This window comes from Sphaerodactylus townsendi, linkage group LG03 (assembly GCF_021028975.2).
Source record: "Sphaerodactylus townsendi isolate TG3544 linkage group LG03, MPM_Stown_v2.3, whole genome shotgun sequence".
In the NCBI taxonomy this organism is placed as follows: domain Eukaryota; kingdom Metazoa; phylum Chordata; class Lepidosauria; order Squamata; family Sphaerodactylidae; genus Sphaerodactylus; species Sphaerodactylus townsendi.
Genome location: NC_059427.1, coordinates 2,522,507 through 2,544,031, shown reverse-complemented (window position 1 = coordinate 2,544,031; position 21,525 = coordinate 2,522,507). Strand labels below are relative to the sequence as shown.

General features: G+C 46.8%; 5 protein-coding genes across 6 annotated transcripts in view; 2 read left to right on the top strand and 3 right to left on the bottom strand.

The window, feature by feature from the left end:
- The window catches only part of LOC125428560 (zinc finger protein 420-like), a 469,229-nt gene extending 452,608 nt beyond the window's left edge, over positions 1 to 16,621 (bottom strand). Inside the window, exons 1-2 of the mRNA XM_048488869.1 lie at positions 16,586 to 16,621; positions 14,199 to 14,381 (exon numbers count right to left, since the gene is read on the bottom strand). The gene's annotated coding sequence lies outside the window, so the exon portion shown is untranslated. The remainder of the gene's footprint in view (positions 1 to 14,198; positions 14,382 to 16,585) is intronic.
- Positions 1 to 21,525, top strand: part of LOC125428839 (zinc finger and SCAN domain-containing protein 32-like) — a 665,212-nt gene that overhangs the window by 25,028 nt on the left and 618,659 nt on the right. The gene's annotated exons all lie outside the window — the stretch shown is intronic.
- Positions 1 to 21,525, bottom strand: part of TAP2 (transporter 2, ATP binding cassette subfamily B member) — a 1,062,867-nt gene that overhangs the window by 789,431 nt on the left and 251,911 nt on the right. The gene's annotated exons all lie outside the window — the stretch shown is intronic.
- LOC125428531 (zinc finger protein 708-like) overlaps positions 1 to 21,525 on the top strand; it is a 1,111,878-nt gene that overhangs the window by 1,007,172 nt on the left and 83,181 nt on the right. The window lies entirely within an intron of this gene.
- On the bottom strand, positions 1,529 to 9,459 carry LOC125428699 (zinc finger protein OZF-like). Of its 2 annotated transcripts, none has more exons than XM_048489240.1 (2): positions 9,398 to 9,459; positions 1,529 to 4,632 (listed from the first exon to the last, which is right to left on the bottom strand). In XM_048489240.1, the coding sequence occupies exon 2, from the start codon at positions 4,171 to 4,173 to the stop codon at positions 2,446 to 2,448; it is 1,728 nt and encodes a 575-aa protein (XP_048345197.1). In that variant the 5' UTR covers positions 4,174 to 4,632; positions 9,398 to 9,459; the 3' UTR covers positions 1,529 to 2,445. The 2 variants fall into 2 exon arrangements, with proteins under 2 accessions (XP_048345197.1, XP_048345198.1); XM_048489241.1 differs by having other exon boundaries at positions 1,529 to 4,629; positions 9,398 to 9,443.

Below are 21,525 nucleotides of genomic sequence, written 5' to 3'. Positions count from 1 at the left end.
CTATGTCTGGATGGGATTGGGGCATACAGGCTGGCATTGGCTGGGTGGGGTAGAGACACCTGGATGACGCCCAGCTCTTGATGAGGTTCTTCTAGAGCCTATTTCAACAGTCAAGAGCTTGGGGGTGATCCTGGACTCCATGTTGACCTTGGAGGCCCAGGTCACCAAGGCTGCCCAGCTGGCATTCTTTCATTTACCACCCACGTTGCACCTTACCTGCTGGCTCTCAACTCCCTTGTAATACAACAAATATTTCGTTCATTAACTCATTCACTAGACATCCAAGTCATTCTTACATAACATGTATTAGAAATTTCTCACACTTCATACTTTGACAGAGTGATTGGTGATTTCACCCACTGTTTTTCAATAGCTACCAATATGGACTTTACAGAACTGTGATCTGCCGGCAAAACAGGCTTACGGACTGGATACCTCCTATGGTTGGAGGCGCAGCTCTGTGAAAAGACACATATTGTTAGCTATTGAAAAACAGTGGGTGAAATCACCAATCACTCTGTCAAAGTATGAAGTGACTCTCTTGATTTTCTCTTTCAGCTTCCTGCACACTATCCCCCTCATCTTTGAGAAATTTCCCCTTCTGAAGGCGAATGTAACTACATTAGTAGTTGTCACTTGCCCGCACGTAGAGATATTGAATCTATCGGCTCAACAACACTGACTTCCCGCACCAGGTCCTGGGTCCCACATAGAATTAGATCTAGGATCACCTCTCTCCTGGTTGGTTCCACAACCATCTGCTCTAAGCCACAGTCATTTAGCATATCCAGGAATGCTCTCTCCTTACTATGACCTGAACATGCATATTTCCAGTTTATGTGGGGATAGTTAAAATTGCCCATTACCACTACGTTTTTGCTTTTGTTGGCCTCTCTAATTTCTTTTTCCATCTCAGAATCCTCTTGTGCTCTTCACCCTAAAAATCTCAAGGTATATCTTCCTTATGGAGAATTTTTAGGTTTAAAGAGAAAGAGTACTCTTCAGAGTTTTTATAAAAATTTGGCTAACCCTTTAATTGAGGATTTAGCTGAAATTGGCTGTTGCAACAGACCATAAGATCTTCTAGAGAGGAGAAAAGTTCTAAGACAGTGATGGCGAACCTTTTAGAGACCGAGTGCCCAAACTGCAACCCAAAACCCACTTATTTATCGCAAAGTGCCAACACGGCAATTTAACCTGTTATCTGAGGTTTTAGTTCAGAAAAAAATTGTTGGCTCTGAGGTGTGCATTACTCGGGAGTAAGCTTGGTGGTAGTTGTTGGCTTTGCTTTGAAGCAACCATGCAACTCTTCAAACGGGTGAATCACGACCCTAGGAGGGTTTACTCAGAAGCAAGCCCCATTGCCAGCAACCAAGCTTAATCCCAGGTAAATGATCGCGCTTTAGTTCTTCGCATGAAAATCAGTGGGGTTTAACAGCGCTTAACAGGGTCATCTACACTGCTTCCCCAAAACTAGGTCTTAGATTTAATGCTAATAATTGAGCCCAGCGGCCCAGGCCAGCCTAGATGTGTGTGTGGGGGGGCACTCTGTTTGTGCGTGCCCACAGAGAGGGCTCTGAGTGCCACCTCTGGCACCAGTGCCATAGGTTCGCCATCACTGTTCTAAGAGCAACTCTCTTCATCACCGGATTCAGTAAAGAACTATTTCTGTTAAACATTATGTCTAAAAATGTAAGAAATATACTGAAATATTAAAAATTGTTATTATATATGATCACAGCTGTGAGAGTATTGATTGCCAAGAATTGGAAATCTGAAATGGAGCCATCAATCGAAGATTGGTTGAATACCTTATTGGAATATGCTTCTTTAATTCCTTTAATTAAGAACAAAAATATTAATTTCTTTTTGGAAAATTGAAATCTTTTTTAGATTTTGCTGATAAGAGGGAGGACTGTAAAGGCTTTATAAATTATAGTAGCATTTAATTTAAGCGCTTCATGATTTTTTTCCTTTAATTTTTTTTATAAATTAAAAGAATTTAAGGAATGAGTTGGATCTAGGAGATGAAAGAAAAAATGATGTTATATATGGGTAGCAGGAAGAGATAATCAAGATTATTGAAACAATACGAGTTTCTTTAAGAATGTGCTATTTTTATTACGTTTTTAGCTTTAGTGAGTCTTTCAGTTGTGTAACTCTGTAATTATCTATTTTGTTTAATGTATGTCTTTTTAAACAATCCTTTTGCCAAATAAAGTTTATTTTTTAAAACTAAAAAAAACCAACAAAGTTTTCTCCCTTTGTGTGGGTTCTTATATGTTGCTGTAGGTTACTATTCCAACTGAATCTCTTTCCACACTCTGAGCATTCAAAAAGGTTGAAAACCCATGTGGGTTTTCTGATGCTGTTGCAGAATGACACTCTGACTGAATCTCTTTCCACACTCTGAGCATTCAAATGTTTTCTCTCTTTGTGCAGTTCTTATATATTGCTGAAGACTCCTCCGACTGAATCTCTTTTTACACTCTGAGCATTCCAAGTGCTTCTGTCCTCCTTGGATTCATTGACAGTGTTAAAGTCTGCCACTCTAACTGAATCTCTTTCCATACCCTGAGTATTCAAAATGCCTCTCTTTTGTGTGAGTTCTTTGATGCTGTCTAAGAGTGAAGAGGATACATCATTCTTACACTGAGCATTCAAAAGGTTTTTCCCCTGTATGGGTTCTTTGACCCTGTTGAAGATGGCTATTCTCACTGAATCTCTTTCTGCTCTTCGGAGCATACAAATGGTCTCAACTGTGTGGGTTCTTTGATGCCGTTGAAGATTGCCACTCAAACTGAATCTTTTTCCACACTCTGAACATTCAAAAGGCCTCTCCCCTGTGTGAGTTCTTTGATGCTGTTGAAGAGAGCCAGTCTGACTGAATCTCTTTCCACACTCTGAGCATTCAAAAGGTTTCTCCTTTGTATGAGTTCTTCGATGCTGTTGAAGAGTGCTACTCCGACTGAATCTCTTTCCACACTCTGAGCATTCAAAAGGTCTCTCCTTCGTATGAGTTCTTCGATGCTGCTGAAGAGTGCTACTTTGACTGAATTTCTTTCCACACTCTAAGCATTCAAAAGGCCTCTCCTTGGTGTGAGTTCTTTGATGGCTTTGAAGATGGCCACTCCAACTGAATTTCTTTCCACACTTTGAGCATTCAAAAGGTTTCTCCCCTGTGTGAGTTCTTTGATGATATTGAAGAGTACTACTCTGACTGAATCTCTTTCCACACTCTGAGCATTCAAAAGGCCTTTCCTTTGTGTGAATTCTTTGATGCAATTCAAGAGTACAACTCTGACTGAATCTCTTTCCACATTCTGAGCATGCAAAAGATCTCTCATGTGTGTGAGTTCTTTGATGCCTCTGAAGACTGCTACTCCAACTGAATCTCTTTCCGCACTGTGAGCATTCAGTAGGCCTCTCCTTTGTGTGAATTCTTTGATGCAATTCAAGAGTACGACTCTGACTGAATCTCTTTCCACATTCTGAGCATGCAAAAGATCTCTCATGTGTGTGAGTTCTTTGATGCCTCTGAAGACTGCTACTCCAACTGAATTTCTTTCCACAGTCTGAACATTCAAAAGGTCTCTCCTTTTTGTGAATTCTTTGATGCTGTTGCAGAGTGTTCCTATGATTGAATCTCTTTCCGCACTCTAAGCATTCAAAAGGTCTCTCCCCTGTGTGAGTTCTTTGATGCTGTTGAAGAGAGCCAGTCTGACTGAATCTCTTTCCACACTCTGAGCATTCAAAAGGTCTCTCCTTTGTATGAGTTATTCGATGCTGTTGAAGAGTGCTACTCCGACTGAATCTTTTTCCACACTCTGAGCATTCAAAAGGTCTCTCCTTTGTGTGAGTTCTTTGATGTATTTGAAGAGGGTTCCTATGATTGAATCTCTTTCCACACTCTAAGCATTCAAAAGGTCTCTCCCCTGTATGAGTTCTTTGATGTCCTTGAAGATTGCCACTATGACTAAATACTTTGCCAAACTCAATGCATTCAAAAGGTTTCTCTCCTGTGTGGGTTCTTTGGTGCACAAGTAGTTTTGATCTGCAACTGAAGAATTTTTTACACCAAAAGCATTTACATGCCCTCATTATACTGTCCTTTGGAAGATATACATTACCCATTCTTCTACCAGAGGAGGTCATTCCCCTCTCTAAGGACATTAATGTTTTTTCTTCTGAATGAAGAAAAATATTTGAAAAATATTTGAACTGGGTGAGAAGTTCTTGCCACTGTCTAAGTGACTATAAAGTTTCTCTTCTTCATGTACTCTTTGATGCCTAAAGAGCTTTCCTCTAGAAAGGAAAGTTTTGCCATACGCCAAGCATTGATGAGTCTTCTTTCCACTGTGCATTTGCAAATGGCTCTCAAATTGGTTTTGATCTGAGAAGTTCATTCCACACCCTAAGCACTGATATGCTACCTCTACTGTGTGGCTTAGTTCGTGGAAATCCTGCCCTTGGTGAGAAACGGGTTTAACCTTCTTCTCGGCCATGTGACTTCCTTTCTGCCTCTTTGGTCCACTTGTATTCCTGACGTTTCCTTTCAGACCATCACTGCTGATTTGATCTGGCAATAAGTTCTGCATTTTTTGTCACCCTCATTCCACTGCTCATCTCCTGCTGAAATAAACAGATTCCGTTAGCACCCACACAGGACAGCTGATCTCCCTTTCAAGCTCCATCCACACAGAAAACATTGCCAGCTTTTTCCAACTCTGTATCAAAGGGAACATGAAGATACACTTTAAAAGAACATTCAAGCCTGCTTTCTCAGAAAGGCTTGGTTTGCAAGTCAGTCTGACTGACATAAACTAGCAACTGATTCCCACCTGAAAGACTAGACTCCACTTCTCTTAACCATTACACCATGCAGGCTCTCCACAAGACATCACCATGATATCCAGTCCTGCAACTACTGTAAAGGATTCAATGGTGTTGATGAGCGGGTCAGCCGCCTGGCCTTGACTACATTCCACAACCCGGGCGATGGGCCAGCTTCTGCAGCGGAGACCTTATCTCTGCGAGGGAGATGAGACCTCCGTTCCCATGGGAATTCGGGAGGGGGGATGGGATGGACAGAGTTATAACCTGTGCTTCTGGCGGGAGACTTTATTCCTGCCACGTCGTGTACGTGAGCTTTCTAGGATGTCTGAATAAACGGTCTTTTACACCAAAAAAGCCTTTTATTTCTGCTTCTATGGAATTCCTTACATTGTGGCAGGAATCTTAGTTCATCTATCTTCCTAGTGCAGTGGACCTCTGGTGTCTCGGCATGGAGAGGTTGAATATTTCTGTGGAAGGTGCGGTAGCCCCCAAAGAGGGCTCCGAGCTTTCCCTTCTGGATTTGGAGGAACCGGCGGGAGAACGGGTCTCGCTGGTAACTCTTTCCCGTCCTCGTATCAACACGAGTCTTCCCTTACTTCGTTGGGACGAGGGACGAGGAGACGACCATGGGGACTTACATGAGTCGTTTGGGGCGCTGTCTATGGATCGGCCTGTGGATCGGATATCTGCCCGTTTCATTATGGATTACAAACCTCAGATGCAACCTGTCACGGAGGAGACGGGCAGACTGACCACCTTTCATCGCGGCAGCCCTGGGGAGTCCATTGAGCGATTCCGGGACTTCGTATTTTTGGTGATGCTCCCAAGAATCCACCATTAGCGCACTGGGGCCCGCGTCCGAAGACCACCGTTGAAACCCGGGACTATAGCCGAGGGGATTGGGAGGGGTATCCCGTTACCAACTTTCGATCCCGGACCCCCCAGATCCCCGGATCAGCAGCTGCGGAGGTGCCGATGGAACCACCGGTGGGCGCGATGTCCTACGTTCAGATGAAGAGGAATCCGAGGAAAGCCTGCATTCCCATCCGGATCTATTCCCCCTCCCATCAAAGAGCTGGGATGAGGAAGTGGGCCGACCTAAGGATGCCCAAGAAGCATGGGCCCGTGAGCGCCAGCTATATAGGAGGAACGAGCGGAAACGCTACGGCAAAGGCGTAGAAAACCTGCAAAGGGACCGGGAACAACAGCGCAAAGAAATCCAACTTCGAATTGGACCCGTGCCAAAGAGGCGGCTTACCCAGCGACAATATGTGCCAGAACCTATCAGTCCATGATAAAGTCTGGGCACGCTCCAAACTGGACTTACAGCGTCAGCGTTCAGGCGCTAACGTACGCAAAGTGAACTAACTGCAGCTGTTCAGGCGAACTGGCCAAACTGGAGCGAGAGAAAGCAGCTTTGCATGCGCACCAGGATACGTGTTGACTTCGCCAGGAGAGCTAGCCGCCTTGGAGAGGGAACTGAAGAAGCAGCAGAACAGGATGCCCCAAGTTGGAGTCTACGGCTGTCACTGGTACAGCCAACGCATGAGCGGCATGCTGGAGTCCTGCTACCACCTTCCAAGGACCCGGCTCCCACCGGAACACCAAGCCCCGGCGCCCGGCGTTGGTACCCCCACCTCCACCGATTCCGGCCCCCCCTGCGCCAGCTGCCTCAACCCTCTTAACCCGCTACGCCCCAGCGGAAGTAGCCAAGGAACGTGGAGAGAGGATACAGACCTCCAATACCTGCCCGTTTCGATGGGACATTCCAAACTTCCCCTACTTCATCCCTGCAACTTCGATTATGCCCACATGGAGGACTATGGCGGTTTATACTGCGGTCTGAACGCGAAATACGGGGACATCGGTTCCGTCTTGGATGAAGGCGACGGCCGACAGGTTTGTGACTCTTTTTGAATCACCTGCAAGATGGGGATACTCGCGCCGTGCCGGCGTTCCTCCAAGCCTTAAAGGAGCTCGCTTCCAAGATCCGGGTGCTGACAATGAAGCCATCCGCACCCTCAAATCCATTCAGCAAGGCAACCTCTCGTTTGCAGAATTTTGCCCCGTGAATTTCGTGCGCGTGACTGCTCTGAACTCCCTCCTAAGGAAATTGGCCTGAGCGCATGAAATGTGAATACTTCTCGGATGCTGTCGTGACAAACTTCGCGTGAAAGCGGTGTTTCTGAATTCGGATTCCAGCACTATTGCTGATTGGATGGAAGCTTGGGGTCCCCAGGTGAAGCGTCTGGATTTTAGAGTGCGCTCGTGCCGGCCATGCGCCCAAAACCCGCCGCTCTGACCACCGCTGCGACTCCCCAAAGCCAAACCCAGCAGCCCCTCTGCGAGACCACCTCCGGTAGCCGTCGCCGTCTGGGATTGTGTCTTTTACCTCGCGGACGGGTCATCTAGCCACCAACTGCCCGAAAAAACAGAATAACCGCTCCGACGTAGCGCGCCCCATCTGCCAAGCCACCACGCAAATCCGGGCCGCCCCCATGGCGAATTTCGTCTAAAGAGAGTTACGAAGAAGGCGACCCAGCAGAGGAGGAAGCAGCTGCTTGCCTCTCTTCAGCCCCCATGGATAATAGGTTGGAAGCTCCAGATCGCGTTTGCTCAAGGCTCCCGTTTCCGATGCCACAACGCGACCGGAGACCCCACCGACGCTATAATTGATGGCCACAAGCATTCACGAAATTAGCAGCGCCATCCCTGGACTCACCGTTTAATCATAAGCGCTTGCAATATTTAGTCTCTTGGGTGGGGGTATTCCTCTGGGTACCAATCATTAGGTTTATTCCGAAAATATTGGCGGCCCTTCCCTCATTTCTGCTTTCCATCACACCTTTCCGCGCAAACCTGGGGAGAAGTCTTTTTTAAGGGAGGCAGAGTGTAAAGGATTCAATGGTGTTGATGAGCGGGTCAGCCGCCTGGCCTTGACTACATTCCACAACCCGGGCGATGGGCCAGCTTCTGCTGGCGGAGACCTTATCTCCTGCGAGGGAGATGAGACCTCCCGTTCCCGTAAATTCGGGAGGGATGGGATGGACAGAGTTATAACCTGTGCTTCTGGCGGGAGACTTTATTCCTGCCACGTCGTGTACGTGAGCTTTCTAGGATGTCTGAATAAACGGTCTTTTACACCAAAAAAGCCTTTTATTTCTGCTTCTATGGAATTCCTTACAACTACACAGACAGGTTCCTTTTATGTATTGTCAAAGGCTTTCACGACTGGAATCACTAGGATGTTGTGGGTTTTCCAGGTTGTATGGTCGTGTTCCAGTAGTATTTTTTCCTGACCTTTTGCCTGCATCTGTGGCTGGAATCTTCAGAGAAAATACTACTGGAACACAGCCATACAACTTAAAAAACCCACAACGTCCCAGGTTCCTTCTAGTTGTGATGAAATCCATGAAGAGCTGGTTTTCATCATTTGCTAGTGGGGGCAAGGGAGGAAGGACTTCACCTAGCGAACTCAACATTTGAAAGCCGACCCCCATAGTTTTTGGAAGATGCGCCCAAAGTGGGGAGTGCAGTTAAGGCCCAAAGGCATCTAGATGATGGCTGTAGGGAAAAGGCCTGGGCCTCCTCTACCTTGGCTTTTGCTAAGTACCTCCCCCTGTCATTCAGCAGGATACAGCAGGAAGAAGGAGCTTCAGAGCACCCCATTTTTCAGGACCCAGAAGATCTCCCTCCTCTTTTCCCAGCAGGCTTTGTGATCCTGACCGAACTAAGATATGAGAAGAAGTGAAGAAGTCCTCAAAGTCTATTTCTTTGATGATATTCCTTGCTCATTCCTTTGACATAACCATGTAGGATATTCAGTCGCAGCCAGCTCATCTGGGAAGGGAACACATATCTTGAGATCCTCTAGAGAAAATATCTCACCTGCTTTCAGATATAAGTCATTTGTCTGTCCCCACCACAGTCTCTCTTATATCCCTGTCTCCTTTGCCACACATACACAGAGAAAGTGATGGTTCTTACATGGGGAAGGAAAGAATCCAAGGGAGAGGATTGTTTTCCCAGGAAAAATGGAAACGTGATCAAGATCAAAGGCCACATTGCCAAACAGTGTTAAGAAAAAGACCCCACTTATTCCCTACCTTTAAGGAGTATCAAAACAGAAACCTTGTGAGGTACATGGGTCTGAGAGAGTTCTGAGGTCAGCCAGGTTTCATGTGGAGGAGTCAGGAGTCAGACCCTTTTCACCACATCAGAGTCTGCCACTGTAAAACATTACACCAAGTGGGCTGTCCAGATCACAGTCAGAGGCCATCACTATGAAACTACTGGAGGACAAGAGTATTCTAATGGTTGTCGACTGAAAAATTAGGATGTCACCCCTTCCGGAGCCTTCCTGAGGGCCTCTCAGTCCCACACTGGCCTCAGGCTGGAACCCTCTCTCTGATTCGGTTGCCCTGGGCAAACCTGGGTTGCTCCACAAGGGAGCAAGTAGCGGAACAGGCCTCAACGCAACATAGTGATGTTCAAGATTTTGATTCACGCCTCATCCCAAAGGTAGAAATGTGTCCCTCTGGAACCTATGAGAGTTCCTTACCCAGACAGGCCACATTCCCACAGTTCTCCAGCATGACATCCTCATAGAGAGCTCTTTGGTCTGGATCCAGCAGTGCCCACTCTGCCTCTGTGAAAGACACGGCCACCTCCTCAAAGGAAACCTGAGACTGAAAGAAAAGCAGATTTCTTTGTCAAAGGACACGCTAAGCAGGGATGGCACTCTGGAAAGGGGTGTTCTGGGAGGGTACAGGGTGGAGAACTTGTGTATAAAAAGTGGCATTCAGAGCCTCTTGCCTGGGCACCAACTGCAGGAGAAACCCCGCCCCCCCAAGAAGGAAGCGGGGATCCAGGCTTTTCCCTGCTCATCTCCCCCACCTGGACTGGAGGCGCAGCAGCTGTTTTCACGACTCCACAATGAAAAAAGGTCAGCAGTGTCTGTTCACTCCCTGTGAAGGAGAGAAAAGTGGGAAAAAAGGGTATTAACCTCCACTTCCTACCCTGTTTCCCTGAATATAAGACATCCCCTTAAAATAAGACGTAGTAGAGGTTTTGCTGAAGTGCGAAATATAAGGCATCCCCCGAAAGTAAGACATAGAAAAGTTTTTTGTTTGGAAGCATGCCCGACAAACAGAACACAGAAAAATAAGACATCCCCTGAAAATAAGACATAGCGCATCTTTGGGAGCAAAAATTAATATAAGACACTGTCTTATATTCGGGGAAACACGGTAATCTGTTTACATGCACCCTGTTCCCAGTGTTGTGAAACTTTACCCGGTGTGCACACAAAAAGAACTGTAACCATTTTTAGTAAGTAGTGGGAGAGGCGGAAGAGAAGCACAAAGTAACCGGGAGCCTGTAACTGCTACTGACACATTTTAGACTTCTGTGATACTTGAAACTTGCCTTGTGAACACTGGAGCTGAAAAATGTGATAACATCTCTGCTGGACCAGACTAAAGGCCCAGACATACTATTTTCCCACCAGCTGGGCCCTTGCACACACCCTTGAGTCCAGGATGGTGGAAGAAAATATAGGGAGGCCAAAATAATGTGGCATGGTACCTTGCTGTCACATCAGGTTAAAGATCCACACCTGAATTGAGCATACCTGGAATACCTGGAGTAATACCAATGAGTATCCGTAGCGTCTACTGATCCATTAACATCACATCTGCATTTTCAGCCAGAAGCAACTTCAACATCACCTCCACCCTAAGCCCCTCCCACCAGCCTGGCATTCCTCATCCAGTGATCTATTTCCTACAGCAGCTGGTCAGATTTCCTAATAAGTATAAGCAAAAAACTTATTTTCCCACTTTTCCTAGACTCTAGCAATTGATTTTCAGAGCTGTGCTGATCAGAACAAACAACCATTATTTAGCCAAAAGATTGAAGAGTTCAGATGGGATTTGTCTGCATGTTCTTTTGAGCCGTCTTGAATCCCACTAATGGAAAAAGGAGGGATATGAATATTGTAATCAATGAGAGGAGCTGCCTCCCTGAATTTAATTCCCTTCTACAGGCATTCCAACCTTTTAATACTGAGTGCCATAAGTTGGATGAAGAAGCGTTTGATCTTTTTCTTGACTGTAATTCTCTACCCATCTAATTAACTGCGTGCTCCACAGTGAGTCCTTACCACGTGAAAGGGTCTCTTGGGCTGGCTCCCCTTCCTCCAACGTTCCTCCTTCCATCTCAGAGAACTTAGCTTCTATCTTCACAAATGGATCCCACCTCTGAAACAGCAGCGAGGGAGACAAGTATGAGACAGAATGGAAGATACCAAGGAATGGATCCTGCCCCACTCCCAGACTCTGCACCTCTCTATCAGCAGACCTAGAAAGGTTTTTTTTCAACCTTGGGGAATAATCTGAATGGATGAGAAATCCTCTAGAAGTGGCTGCCAAAGTAGGATGTTAAACCCTCCCATTCAGATGATTATCCTTTGGAGAAATATCAGGCAGGGAAACTTTAGGAGAGGATCAGACATTGTTGCTTGAATTAGACATAGCTGGAAAGACAAGCCCTCACCTGTTCTGCCTGCCTCTTCTCCTCGGCCTGACTCAGGAGGAAACCCTCGGCCAGGGCCACCGCTTGGGAGCTGCTCTCCGGCCCACATCCTCTGACCCAGTGCTGCATTTCGTGGGGCAGGATGGTCAGGAACTGCTCCAGGATCACCAGGTCCAGGATCTGCTTCTTGGAGTGTCTCTCTGGCTTCAGCCAGAGGTTGCAAAGTCCATGGAGCTGGCTGCAAACCTCTGGAGGCCCGTCGGCATCATGGTAGCGGGACTGCCGGAAGTGTCGGCAAAGTACTTCTGAGTTCAGGGGCTCCTGATCCCAGATGTAATGGGGGTCTTTGTTTTCCATCTCCTTCCCTTCCTTTTGGGTCACCTGCAACATTGAAAAGATGCCCTCACTCACTTGGGTATGAAGAGATGCTTCTCTCTGCGACTGTGGGGTGGGGGGCAGATAGCAACATGTCAGAAGTAAAAGCTAATGAAGATACACAGTGGATCAGAACAAAAGTGTGGTATTTTAGATACATGCCTGTTTGTTCATTTGGGAAACTTCACTGTCTCTAGCTCTCTGAAGATGTTACTTTGGGTCATACTGTCCTTGGGACTTCAGATGGTTACTAAGAGTGTCAGGAGATATGCCCACCCAAAGCCAAAGTGGTCCCCTGCTGGTGTAGGGCAAGAGTAGGTCTGACATTGACACAGAATAGAACTGCATCAATGTTGTGGTTTGTGCATGGAATGGGCACAAGGGTTGCTGGGATACATAGGTGATGGGGTGGGGGGGGCAACAAATCCTGTTGAATGCATAAGGTTGTGAATTCCAGTTTGGAAAATTCCTGGAAATGTGGGGGTAGAGCCTGTGAAGGGTTATGCAAATTTGCCTTTGCATAAAGGCCAAGAGTTCACCTCCGAAAGGATCCATTTTCTACATGCAAACAAATCCACTGTAATCCCAGGTGCTCTCCAGGTCGTACTAGGATATTGGCAACCCTGTATCAAGGAGATGGTGCATGAAGGAAGCATTGTGTTGCTTTCTGTTTTGTGGCTTGGGTGTGTGTAACTCTTGCCTAGCAAAAAGATGCTGCTCCTCTGTTAAGTCTCAAACCAATACTCTTCATGAATGTGAATCACTCCCTGGACTGATAAGCCCCACCTGCAATACAATACTATCAACCACATCTTTGCATAACAAGTTCCACCCAAACACGTACTGATTGGTTCCCCACACTGGGACATGGACAATATATACCCCACTAAACATCCCCTTCTCTCTGGACACAGTGTGCAACAGACTTCCCTCTGTGATACACCTCTGAAGATGCCAGCCACAGAGGCAGGCGAAACGTTAGGAACAAGATCTACCAGACCACGGCCACACAGCCCGGAAAACCCACCAGAACCGGACTCTTCATTGTTGATCAGTAGAGTTTATTGATAAGCATCAAAGCACCAAAGCCTGGCAAAGCCAATTCTGACAAATCTGACATTTGCCATCCCCTTTATCCCTGTTGTCCTGTTTTCCCAAGAAGCCTACTACAAAGCATGTGAAGCCATAAAGTACAGATCAAGGAAAGAATGCCCCGCCTGGCACTGGTAACATATGGCAGGCTAGTTACATATATCTTGTAGCAGCATTGATTTGCAGTTGCAAGTAATTACATCCAGATAGGAATGAATCTCAATCACATAGATACAATCCCTTGACATCTTCATTCAAACTCCAGAACAGGAAGGAGTATTTGGCTTTCTGTCATGGCTTCCTCCACCAAGGGAGATGGGGAGGGACAGGTAGGGGTGCCACGCTTCTCACAGCGATGCATGCTCATGTGCCATTTGTCACTCTTGTCCTTCTGTTTATTTTATTTTTATTTATTAGTTAGATTTTTATACCGCCCCATCCCCGAGGGGCTCCGGTGGTGGGCAGCAGGCTGATACTACGGGGCGTGGCTTCACCAGCATGCTCTGCCCCTCTCTGCCTGTCATAGGGCAGTCACCTTGTGTGATGATTAGTGGGCACAGAGGATGTTTCCATGGATACTGGTGGTGGTGCTAGACTGTCTGGACCTTGGCAACAGGTTTTTCAGAATTCTCCTCTCCTGTGCTGGGCAGGTCTTGGACAGTAGTTCACCAACCTGGCCTCACAAGCACTGGAGCATAAGCATTTTATTGTCATTGTGCACGCACAACGAAATTTACAGTCTTTGGATGGGGCTAGTTATTTTTTGCAGAATTCAAAAGACCAGCAATAGAACACCAGTTCCATACATTTTGCTTTGCTTTTCTAATAATCACCCCCCCCCCCCAAAAAAAAACCCCAAACACCACTATGATGGTGGAGGAAAATTGGTGCCTGAATGAGTTATCAAATTCCGGGTGGGGCCTGAAGTTTTCCCCAAATTACGACCAACATCCAGGTGACAGAGATCACTTCTCCCTGGAGAAAATGGCAGCACTGGAGGATAGACGAGACAATATTACACCTCACTGAAGAGCCACCCTCCATCCCAAAGCCACCCCAAAATGTCCAGGAATTTGCCCGCTGTGAGTTGGCAACCTCACGACAACCACGGCTGAGGATGATCCCAGCCTTCCTCCCTTCCATGATCTAAAAGCTTATCATCCACTGGCTTACTTGGAAGGATCTCTTCCAGCATCTGGCTGCAAGGGTTTTCCCTCCTGAAGCCCTATTGGGGAGGGTTATCATGTCCTGCTTGGGAAACCTCTGACGTTTGTGGGATAGAGCATTGAGGGGACTTCAGTTTCTGAAGACACAGTATGTGGAACAACAACGAAGTATGTACAACAATAATTGACATGTACCAATTTGGGTCTGTTTTCTGACTTCAGTCCACCCAGTCCTGTAAAGATTGACAGGCTTACAGCTCTGCTGTGCCCTGAAGTGTTGTGGTTCTTTCTTTTCAGAAGTTTCCTGCAACCCTTGAATGCGCAACTGCACAAAAAGGCCCAGTCCTTCAGAGGTAAGTGACCAGTGCTCCAATCACTCTGGAAAGGTGAGAGAACAAATCTTTTTAGGAGCAGATCCTGAAAAATCCAGCAGCAGAGGTGATTTGGAGATCAAGGGGTAAAGTCCTGAAAAGCTCCTAATATCCTGGATTCAGGAGGGGGTCAGGGTCAGGGGGTGCCCACTGGCTCCATGCCCCCTCCTCCTCTCTCTCCCCTTAAATAATACTCCATGGATTTCTATCTCCCATGGATACTGGAGGGTGGGAAGCAGGCTCAGGCCTCAGTGGTGGGTGAGGGGGAGATCCTTGTCTTTCAGTTCCCAAACTCTTCAGTGTACCTAGGATGCCCCCACAATCCCACACGTTATTTGGGAGCCCTAAAGAGAAGGACTGGACCAAAAGGATTAGAAAAATGCTCCCCCTCCGTTGAAGATGGGTGAAAAAGAGGACTGGGTAAAAGTGGGATCCACATGGATCATATAACCACAACCTCATGGTGCTGCGATGCTGTACTAACATAATTCCAAAGCATGGATGCTTAATATTTTTGTGTTAGCTGTACTGTAAATTCACCATCAAATTACAAGTCATGTTCACAGCCAAAGACTACAATGCAAAAATCAGACATCCACTGCTTTGTGGCACCACCAAGATGCAGAAGAAGAGCTCCAAATCATGGGTGCTCATGAACCCTCTCTGTTTTTTTCATTGGATTACTCCAGATTTACTGTCAAATTGCATATCATGTCCTTAAACACAGCACGAAAGCTAAAACTACATTGTCCGGTTTAAGGGAGAAGGTGGGAGATTCCAACCCTGAACTTGGCAACCAAGAAGGTTTTCTTGCATCATGGAAATGTCCCTGCACACAGAAATCTAGCACTGCCATGAGAAAAGTTGTGCCCACTGTCTTTGCTTGCATGAACCAGTACAGGGCACTTGGCACACCAGATGGGGGCCTTACCTTTTTTCTGCCATCCAGCACCCAGAACTGCTGACCCTGAAGAGATCCTGCAACTCTGAATCACCCTCTCAAGGAGCCTGGGGGGACACCCCCCCCACACACACACCCAGGGGAGCAAAAAAGCTGCCCACAACTCAGAGGACCAAAGGGGATCGGAAAGGGGGTGGCTCTCCCTCATCCGTCTCCCCAAGAGCAAAGGAGCTTGACATCCTGCTGGGGCCAGGCTGCCAAGCAGAGGAGGCTGAAAGGGGGCCTTCCCCCCAGATCTCCTGCCCCTCCTCAGCCTTAAGCCATCAACACCCCCCCTAAACTGGCTAGGACATCGCTTTCCTATTCATGGGCCTGGCTCATCTTTCTTTGGGGGCTTCTTTATTTTGCACAAAGCGGCTCTTAATTCTGGCACAAATAATGGTGGCCAGTGGGGGAGGAGGGCGTGAGCAGGGGCCTTTTTTCAATTCTCTGCTCCCTGCTTTCTTTGGTCCTGCCTCGCAGATCCTGGCCCTACATTTCAGTCCTCTGGCCCTCACTCAGTGTGAGGATTTTTGGCTCCAGACAGAGGCATCATTTTCCCCCTTGGGGGGAGCCCTCCTCTACCCCTCGCAGTTCGGCTCTTCTACTCTCTGCTCTAGGGGCTTTTGCCCTCCTGGATGAAGCAGGATCCCTCTGCAGAACTCAGTCCTACTTCGTTTGCAAAGGCACTTGCTAGATGCCCTATGAGAAGATCCCAGAGGGACTGGGGGGTCCCCTCCCCACCCTGCCTAGAGGGGACATATATGCTCCCCCCCCCCTGCCCAGATGGCTCCTCTTGCACTCCAGCATCCTCGCCCTTGAGAGGCAGCCTCCTCCTAATACAGCCCCTTCACCACTTGCCTTTCCTCCACTCGCTGCCACCCTCCCTTCCAAGATCTTCTGACAGGGAGGTTAACATCTATGGTTCTCCAGATGTTCATGAACTACAATTCCCATCAGCCCCTGCCAGCATGGCCAAGAGGTAAGGCTCATGGGAATTGTAGTCTATGAACATCTGGAGGGCCATAGTTTGAAGACCCCTGCTCCAGACCCTCCACTGCTTTCTCCCCCTCCCCTTCCAAATGTCAATCACTTGCGAGCCCCCTGCAATGCAAGGCAGAGGCTGCATCTCATTCCCCGCCCCCCGCCTTGTGCAAAGAGGAGGGGGGAAGAGGGGCACCAGAGGGAGCAGCTCCTCCAAGCTTTGGAGTGGGGCAGCTCTCCTGGATCGGGGCCTCATACTCCTTCCACCACCACCCTCCCCCACTCACTCGCTGATGCTGACAAGGGGCTGCAGGAGCGGAGACCACAAAGGCCCTTTTTTCCTCTGCAGACTCCCCCCTCCCCTGGCGGCCACTCTAGGATTTTGGCTTCTCTGGCTTCCCTTTCTGTGGGGCGGGGGAGGGAGCGACCCCCAAAGCATCATCGCCCCTCCATTGGGGATGCAAAGGGATTGGAGACTCACCCTACTCGCACTTTGCCACACAAAACGGGCTTTGGGGTTTCCTTTGGGGAGGGAGGGAGGACAAGGAGTGAGGGGAACTAGTGATGAGAGGAGGCAGGAAGGAATGTTTGGAGCAGAAGGGTGAGGAACCCTACAGCTCTCCAGATGTTCAGGAACTACAATTCCCATCAGTTTCTTCCCTGTAGCAAGTGGCCCATGCAGGAAGGGGCTGATGGGAATTGTAGTTCCTGAACATCTGGAGAGCCGCAGGTTCCCTACCCCTGGGGGACCAGAAACATCTGGGGGGAACATCTGGGGAAGGGGACTGCTCGGATCAGGCCTTCACCTGAGAAGCAGTGGCTAAGAGCAGTGGCTAAGAGCAGGTGCACTCTGATCTGGAGGAACCGGGTTTGATTCCCTGCTCTGCTGGGAATTCAGATTAGCCTGTGCACTCCCACACACGCCAGCTGGGTGACCTTGGGCTAGTCACAGCTTCTCGGAGCTCTCTCAGCCCCACCCACCTCACAGGGTGTTTGTTGTGAGGGGGGAAGGGCACTGGCATGGATTGTCAGCCCCTTGGAGTCTCCTGCAGGAGAGAAGGGGATATAAATCCAAACTCTTTCTTCTTCTTTTATCAATGATCCTGCCACAACTAGCTGCCATCTCAGTTTCTCAGCCATGGCCCAGGACCCACAGACTCCACCCCTTGGCCCCTTTTGGAAGTACGCATGAGAACAAAACTTGAGAGTTTGTTTAGGGGTAGAAGCCATACCCTGGTATAACTTAGTTGCAACACAGGATTAGTCCAAGCCCCATTTATATTGTGTAATAGTGCCAGGGAGCACGTGGCAGGTAAAAGGCTTTGCAACACGGAGTTCATCCTTCCTGTTTACCTAATATTCTTGCTTCACGGGGGATTCTGGAAGGGGTGAATCCTGCAGGCCTTTCTGCAACATCTCAAGCAAGCCCCCCCCCCCCCCCCCGCACTATTCTTCTCTCCAAAGCAGGAGAACTCTCTGCAGTGGAAATCTTTTAATCACTTGCCCGTTTCATAAAAACTCTCCTGGCAGCGCTGCCTCCTCTGCCCCCCCCCATCGCACCCCCTACCCACATGGCCAAAATGGAGCTGAAAGGGACTGGGGCAAGTCAAGTGAGCTTCTTGGTCGATTCCACTCTAGAATTCTTTCCCTTTAACCTTTAGATCAACTCTCTACACTAGATAAAAAAAGGACCTGCTCCTTGCTTTGCCCTGAGAGGCATCCCAGGTTGAGTTCATTCTCATTTCCAAGGAGGGATGCTGAGGTTCAATCATGGATGCAAAGGAATCCCAGGTGTGTTGAGAAAAGACCCTCCTCTGAATCGCCTGGAGCTGTTCACTGGGACTGTTATGTCTCACCCAGCCTATGTCAGAGGCCTGATGGAAGTCCTGCATTTGACTCTGCTAGGTAGATGGTGAGATCCCCTTCTCAGGGATGCTCCAAGCTGATCTTGCATTGAGCAGGGGGTTAGCCTAAATGGCCTTTATGGCCCCTTTCAACTCTGATTCTATGCAGAGAAAATTCTGCCAGGGCTCACAGAGCATCTCCTGGGCATTGGCTGTAGTCCCTCCCTGCTCTGGGTAGTGTAGCTAAATTTTGGAGATAGGAAGAGATGTTCTCCCCCTGCCCCCCAGACCAACAATGTGCACAGGAGTTGGGCTTCATGGTCTGTGGATCCAGTCCTCCTTGCCTAGCAAAGCTAATATAGGAGCCCTGGGGCAGACAATCACAGCTATGTCTGGCCTGGCTGAAAACCTTCCTGAGAATGCACTGTAGATAACTGCTCCGGCATTGACCTACGGGCTGGACTAGATGGCCTCAAAGGTTACCCTCAATTCTCTTTTTCCATCTCTGCCACTGAACAAAGAATTCCCTACTTGGAAACAAAATCGGTTGTGCTGAAATGCCAGCCAGGTTCTTGGTGAGCAGATCAGGGGTATATTTATAGAGTGAGGCTATGTATTGCTGCCTCAGAACAATTTCCCCTGTATGGTCAGGAAACTTGAATGTCACCCAGCTCAGCTTGCTGTTCATTGGGATTGCTTTATCACTCACCCCAGAGTATGTCTAAGATTTCCAGATGGAAGTCCTACATTTGGGCCCTGCATCTGCTGGTCAGACAGTGTAAAAGGCTTTTTAAAAGTCTCCTAAGGTTTCACGGGCTGAGCAGACACAAAGGCAGAAAGCACTGAGATCGGAATGCTCACAGTGGGGTTGAGAAGTCTGATGGACATCTGCTGAAATATATTAAATATATATTTTATCGTACTTTGCTTAACTTTTATCAGTAAAAACCTATACATAAAAACCTCAATAAAAATATACATCAATATCTAAAAATACACATAAAGTATCACAAAACGTATCACAAAAAGACCTGATGCATTTCAATCCCACTGGATCTTCTTCCGAGGTAAATAAACAACCTCCGCGCAAACAGAACTAATATCCATACATAAAATCTTATTTACCGCCCCACATGTGAAATATAGTTAATTATTTAAAGCTGTTCACATAAGTATCAAAGATTTGTATTGTAAATCATACAGAGTTCACATTCACCATGTAGCTTTTCAAAAATTAAAAGACATCACTTTGCAGATCTGCCCTGGACTGAAATGAAATCAGCTATGTGTGGCCATGCTTCTGTCAAAGAGGTAAGGGGGATAGTTTGTGTATGATTCTAGCAATTGAGGCCTGGTGATTATTTGTGCTATATTTTGTAGTACTGTCAGTGTGTTTTTAGACACTGATGTCTATTTTAATTAAGATTTTTACATAGAGTTTTCTATTGACTTAAGCACAGAGCATTAGATGCATACTTGATATATTAACAGACCTCTATTGGACTTTACAACGTCTTTGGATTCCTAGTTTGCTTTTCAGGTTGAGTGCGGGGTTTTTTTCTGTCTTTTTAACCTTTCTTTGGCTCCAAGTGAACCCTCACAACTCTTGAGATAACAGTGCCAGTCAGCATGGTGTAGCAGTCAAGAATGGTGGACTTTGATCAGGAGAATCGAGTTTGATTCCCTACTTCTACACGTGAGTCTGCTGGGTGACCTTGGGCTAGTCACAGTTTTTTCAGAACTCTATCAGCCATACTTACCTCACAAAGTGTCTGTTGTGGGCAGAGGAAAGGAAGGAGTTTGTAATTCACTTTGAGTCTTCTTACAGTTGAGAAAAGTAGGGTATAAATCCAAACTCTTCTTCTCTTCTGCCACCAGCCCTTTTATTAACCCATCACCCAAAGACCAAGGAATAAATTTTCCAGCCCTCTTGTGTCTAAGATCAATAACATCCTGCCAAGGTAGGACACTTGCACTGTGAGAGCCAACCCCTCCCCCCTCCAAAAAACAAACAAACAAGAAACAAACAAAAAAGTTACTCTGGAAGCTGTACCCAATCAAGTTCTTGATCCAGACTAAAGCCCCCAAACCCAAGAATGTAACAAAATATGACTAGTACTTATTAAAGGGATGTGCATAAATACACAATGTAAGAGCAGTGAACAGCAAAGATAATTCAACATAAAGCTAAAACATTATCATGACCACAGTTGGATGTGAGGGAAATCTGGATGCAACATCAGTTATCCCATTGATTGCCAGGGTTGATTCAACTTATCTGCTTGGTTAGGCGGATGTTCCCTATCTCCTGCATCACTCCATGCATGCCCCTGCTGAAGCTGCACATTTGGTGGAGGAGGATGACCATCCCAGATAGCAGATGTACATCCCAGATAGAAGTGTATTATTTTCCAGTGAGGGATATATGGTAGCTGTGCTCCCCTCCTCCAAACAAGCTCATTATAGGGCGGTATAAAAATCTAATAAAATAAATAAATAAATAAATAAATAAATTATCCTGAGCACATTTACAAGCACTGATTCTCTGAAGAAAGGTGTTACCTGACAAAACTGAGTCCAATCAGTTATAAAGTCTGAATCAGATGTCCCAGCCAACCTCCCCTACTGCAATCAGGAGCTGCCTCTAGGACAGATTTAATTATTAGTTGCATTTATTTTGAGATTTATACACTGCCTTTCCCAATCAGGTTCTGGATGGTTTTCAATTAAACAAACAATACAATATCCACAATTAAAACCCATCATTGAAATAAATTTAACTTTAAATTTAAAATACCAATATTAAAAGAGCAAAATTTAAAATTCGATAGCATTGCAGTACCATTAATGCTTTGGAAGTATCACAGCCCTTTGAAGCCTCACGCATGAATAGTTTCCGAAACCCTTTTCGCACTCAGAGCATTTAATAAATTCCTCCTGTCTGAATTCTTTAGCCCTGACCCAGGTAGTCCAGTCTAGCCCAAACTTGTCACATCTTGAATGCTAAGCAGAGTCAACCAAGGCTAGTATTCAAGTGAGAGATGACCATGGAATATCAAGGTCCCCCTTTCAGTAAAGGGCTACCGAGGTATTTCTACAATATATCTTCGCAGTACCTCCGACATACCTTAATGCTAGCCTGACTGAACATCCTACCCTCAGCAGTCCTGAGCGGCAGATTTCTCCAGATCCCATACCAACAAAGAACATGTCCCTGCTCACAAAAAGCCATCGAAACAATCGAGCACGTCCTCCTAGATTGCGAACTATATGCTTCATTTAGAAGACAATATATAGATCCATATATTGAGAACTATGCCTACTCATCAGACATGGTCAAATCTTTTTATCTGCTTTGTGATCAATATCCTCAGAGATCCCTA

What these genes read in the sequence shown, in the direction of transcription:
- LOC125428699 (XM_048489240.1), bottom strand. Translation starts at nt 4,173, where the DNA reads ATGTCCTTAGAGAGGGGAATGACCTCCTCTGGTAGAAGAATGGGTAAT.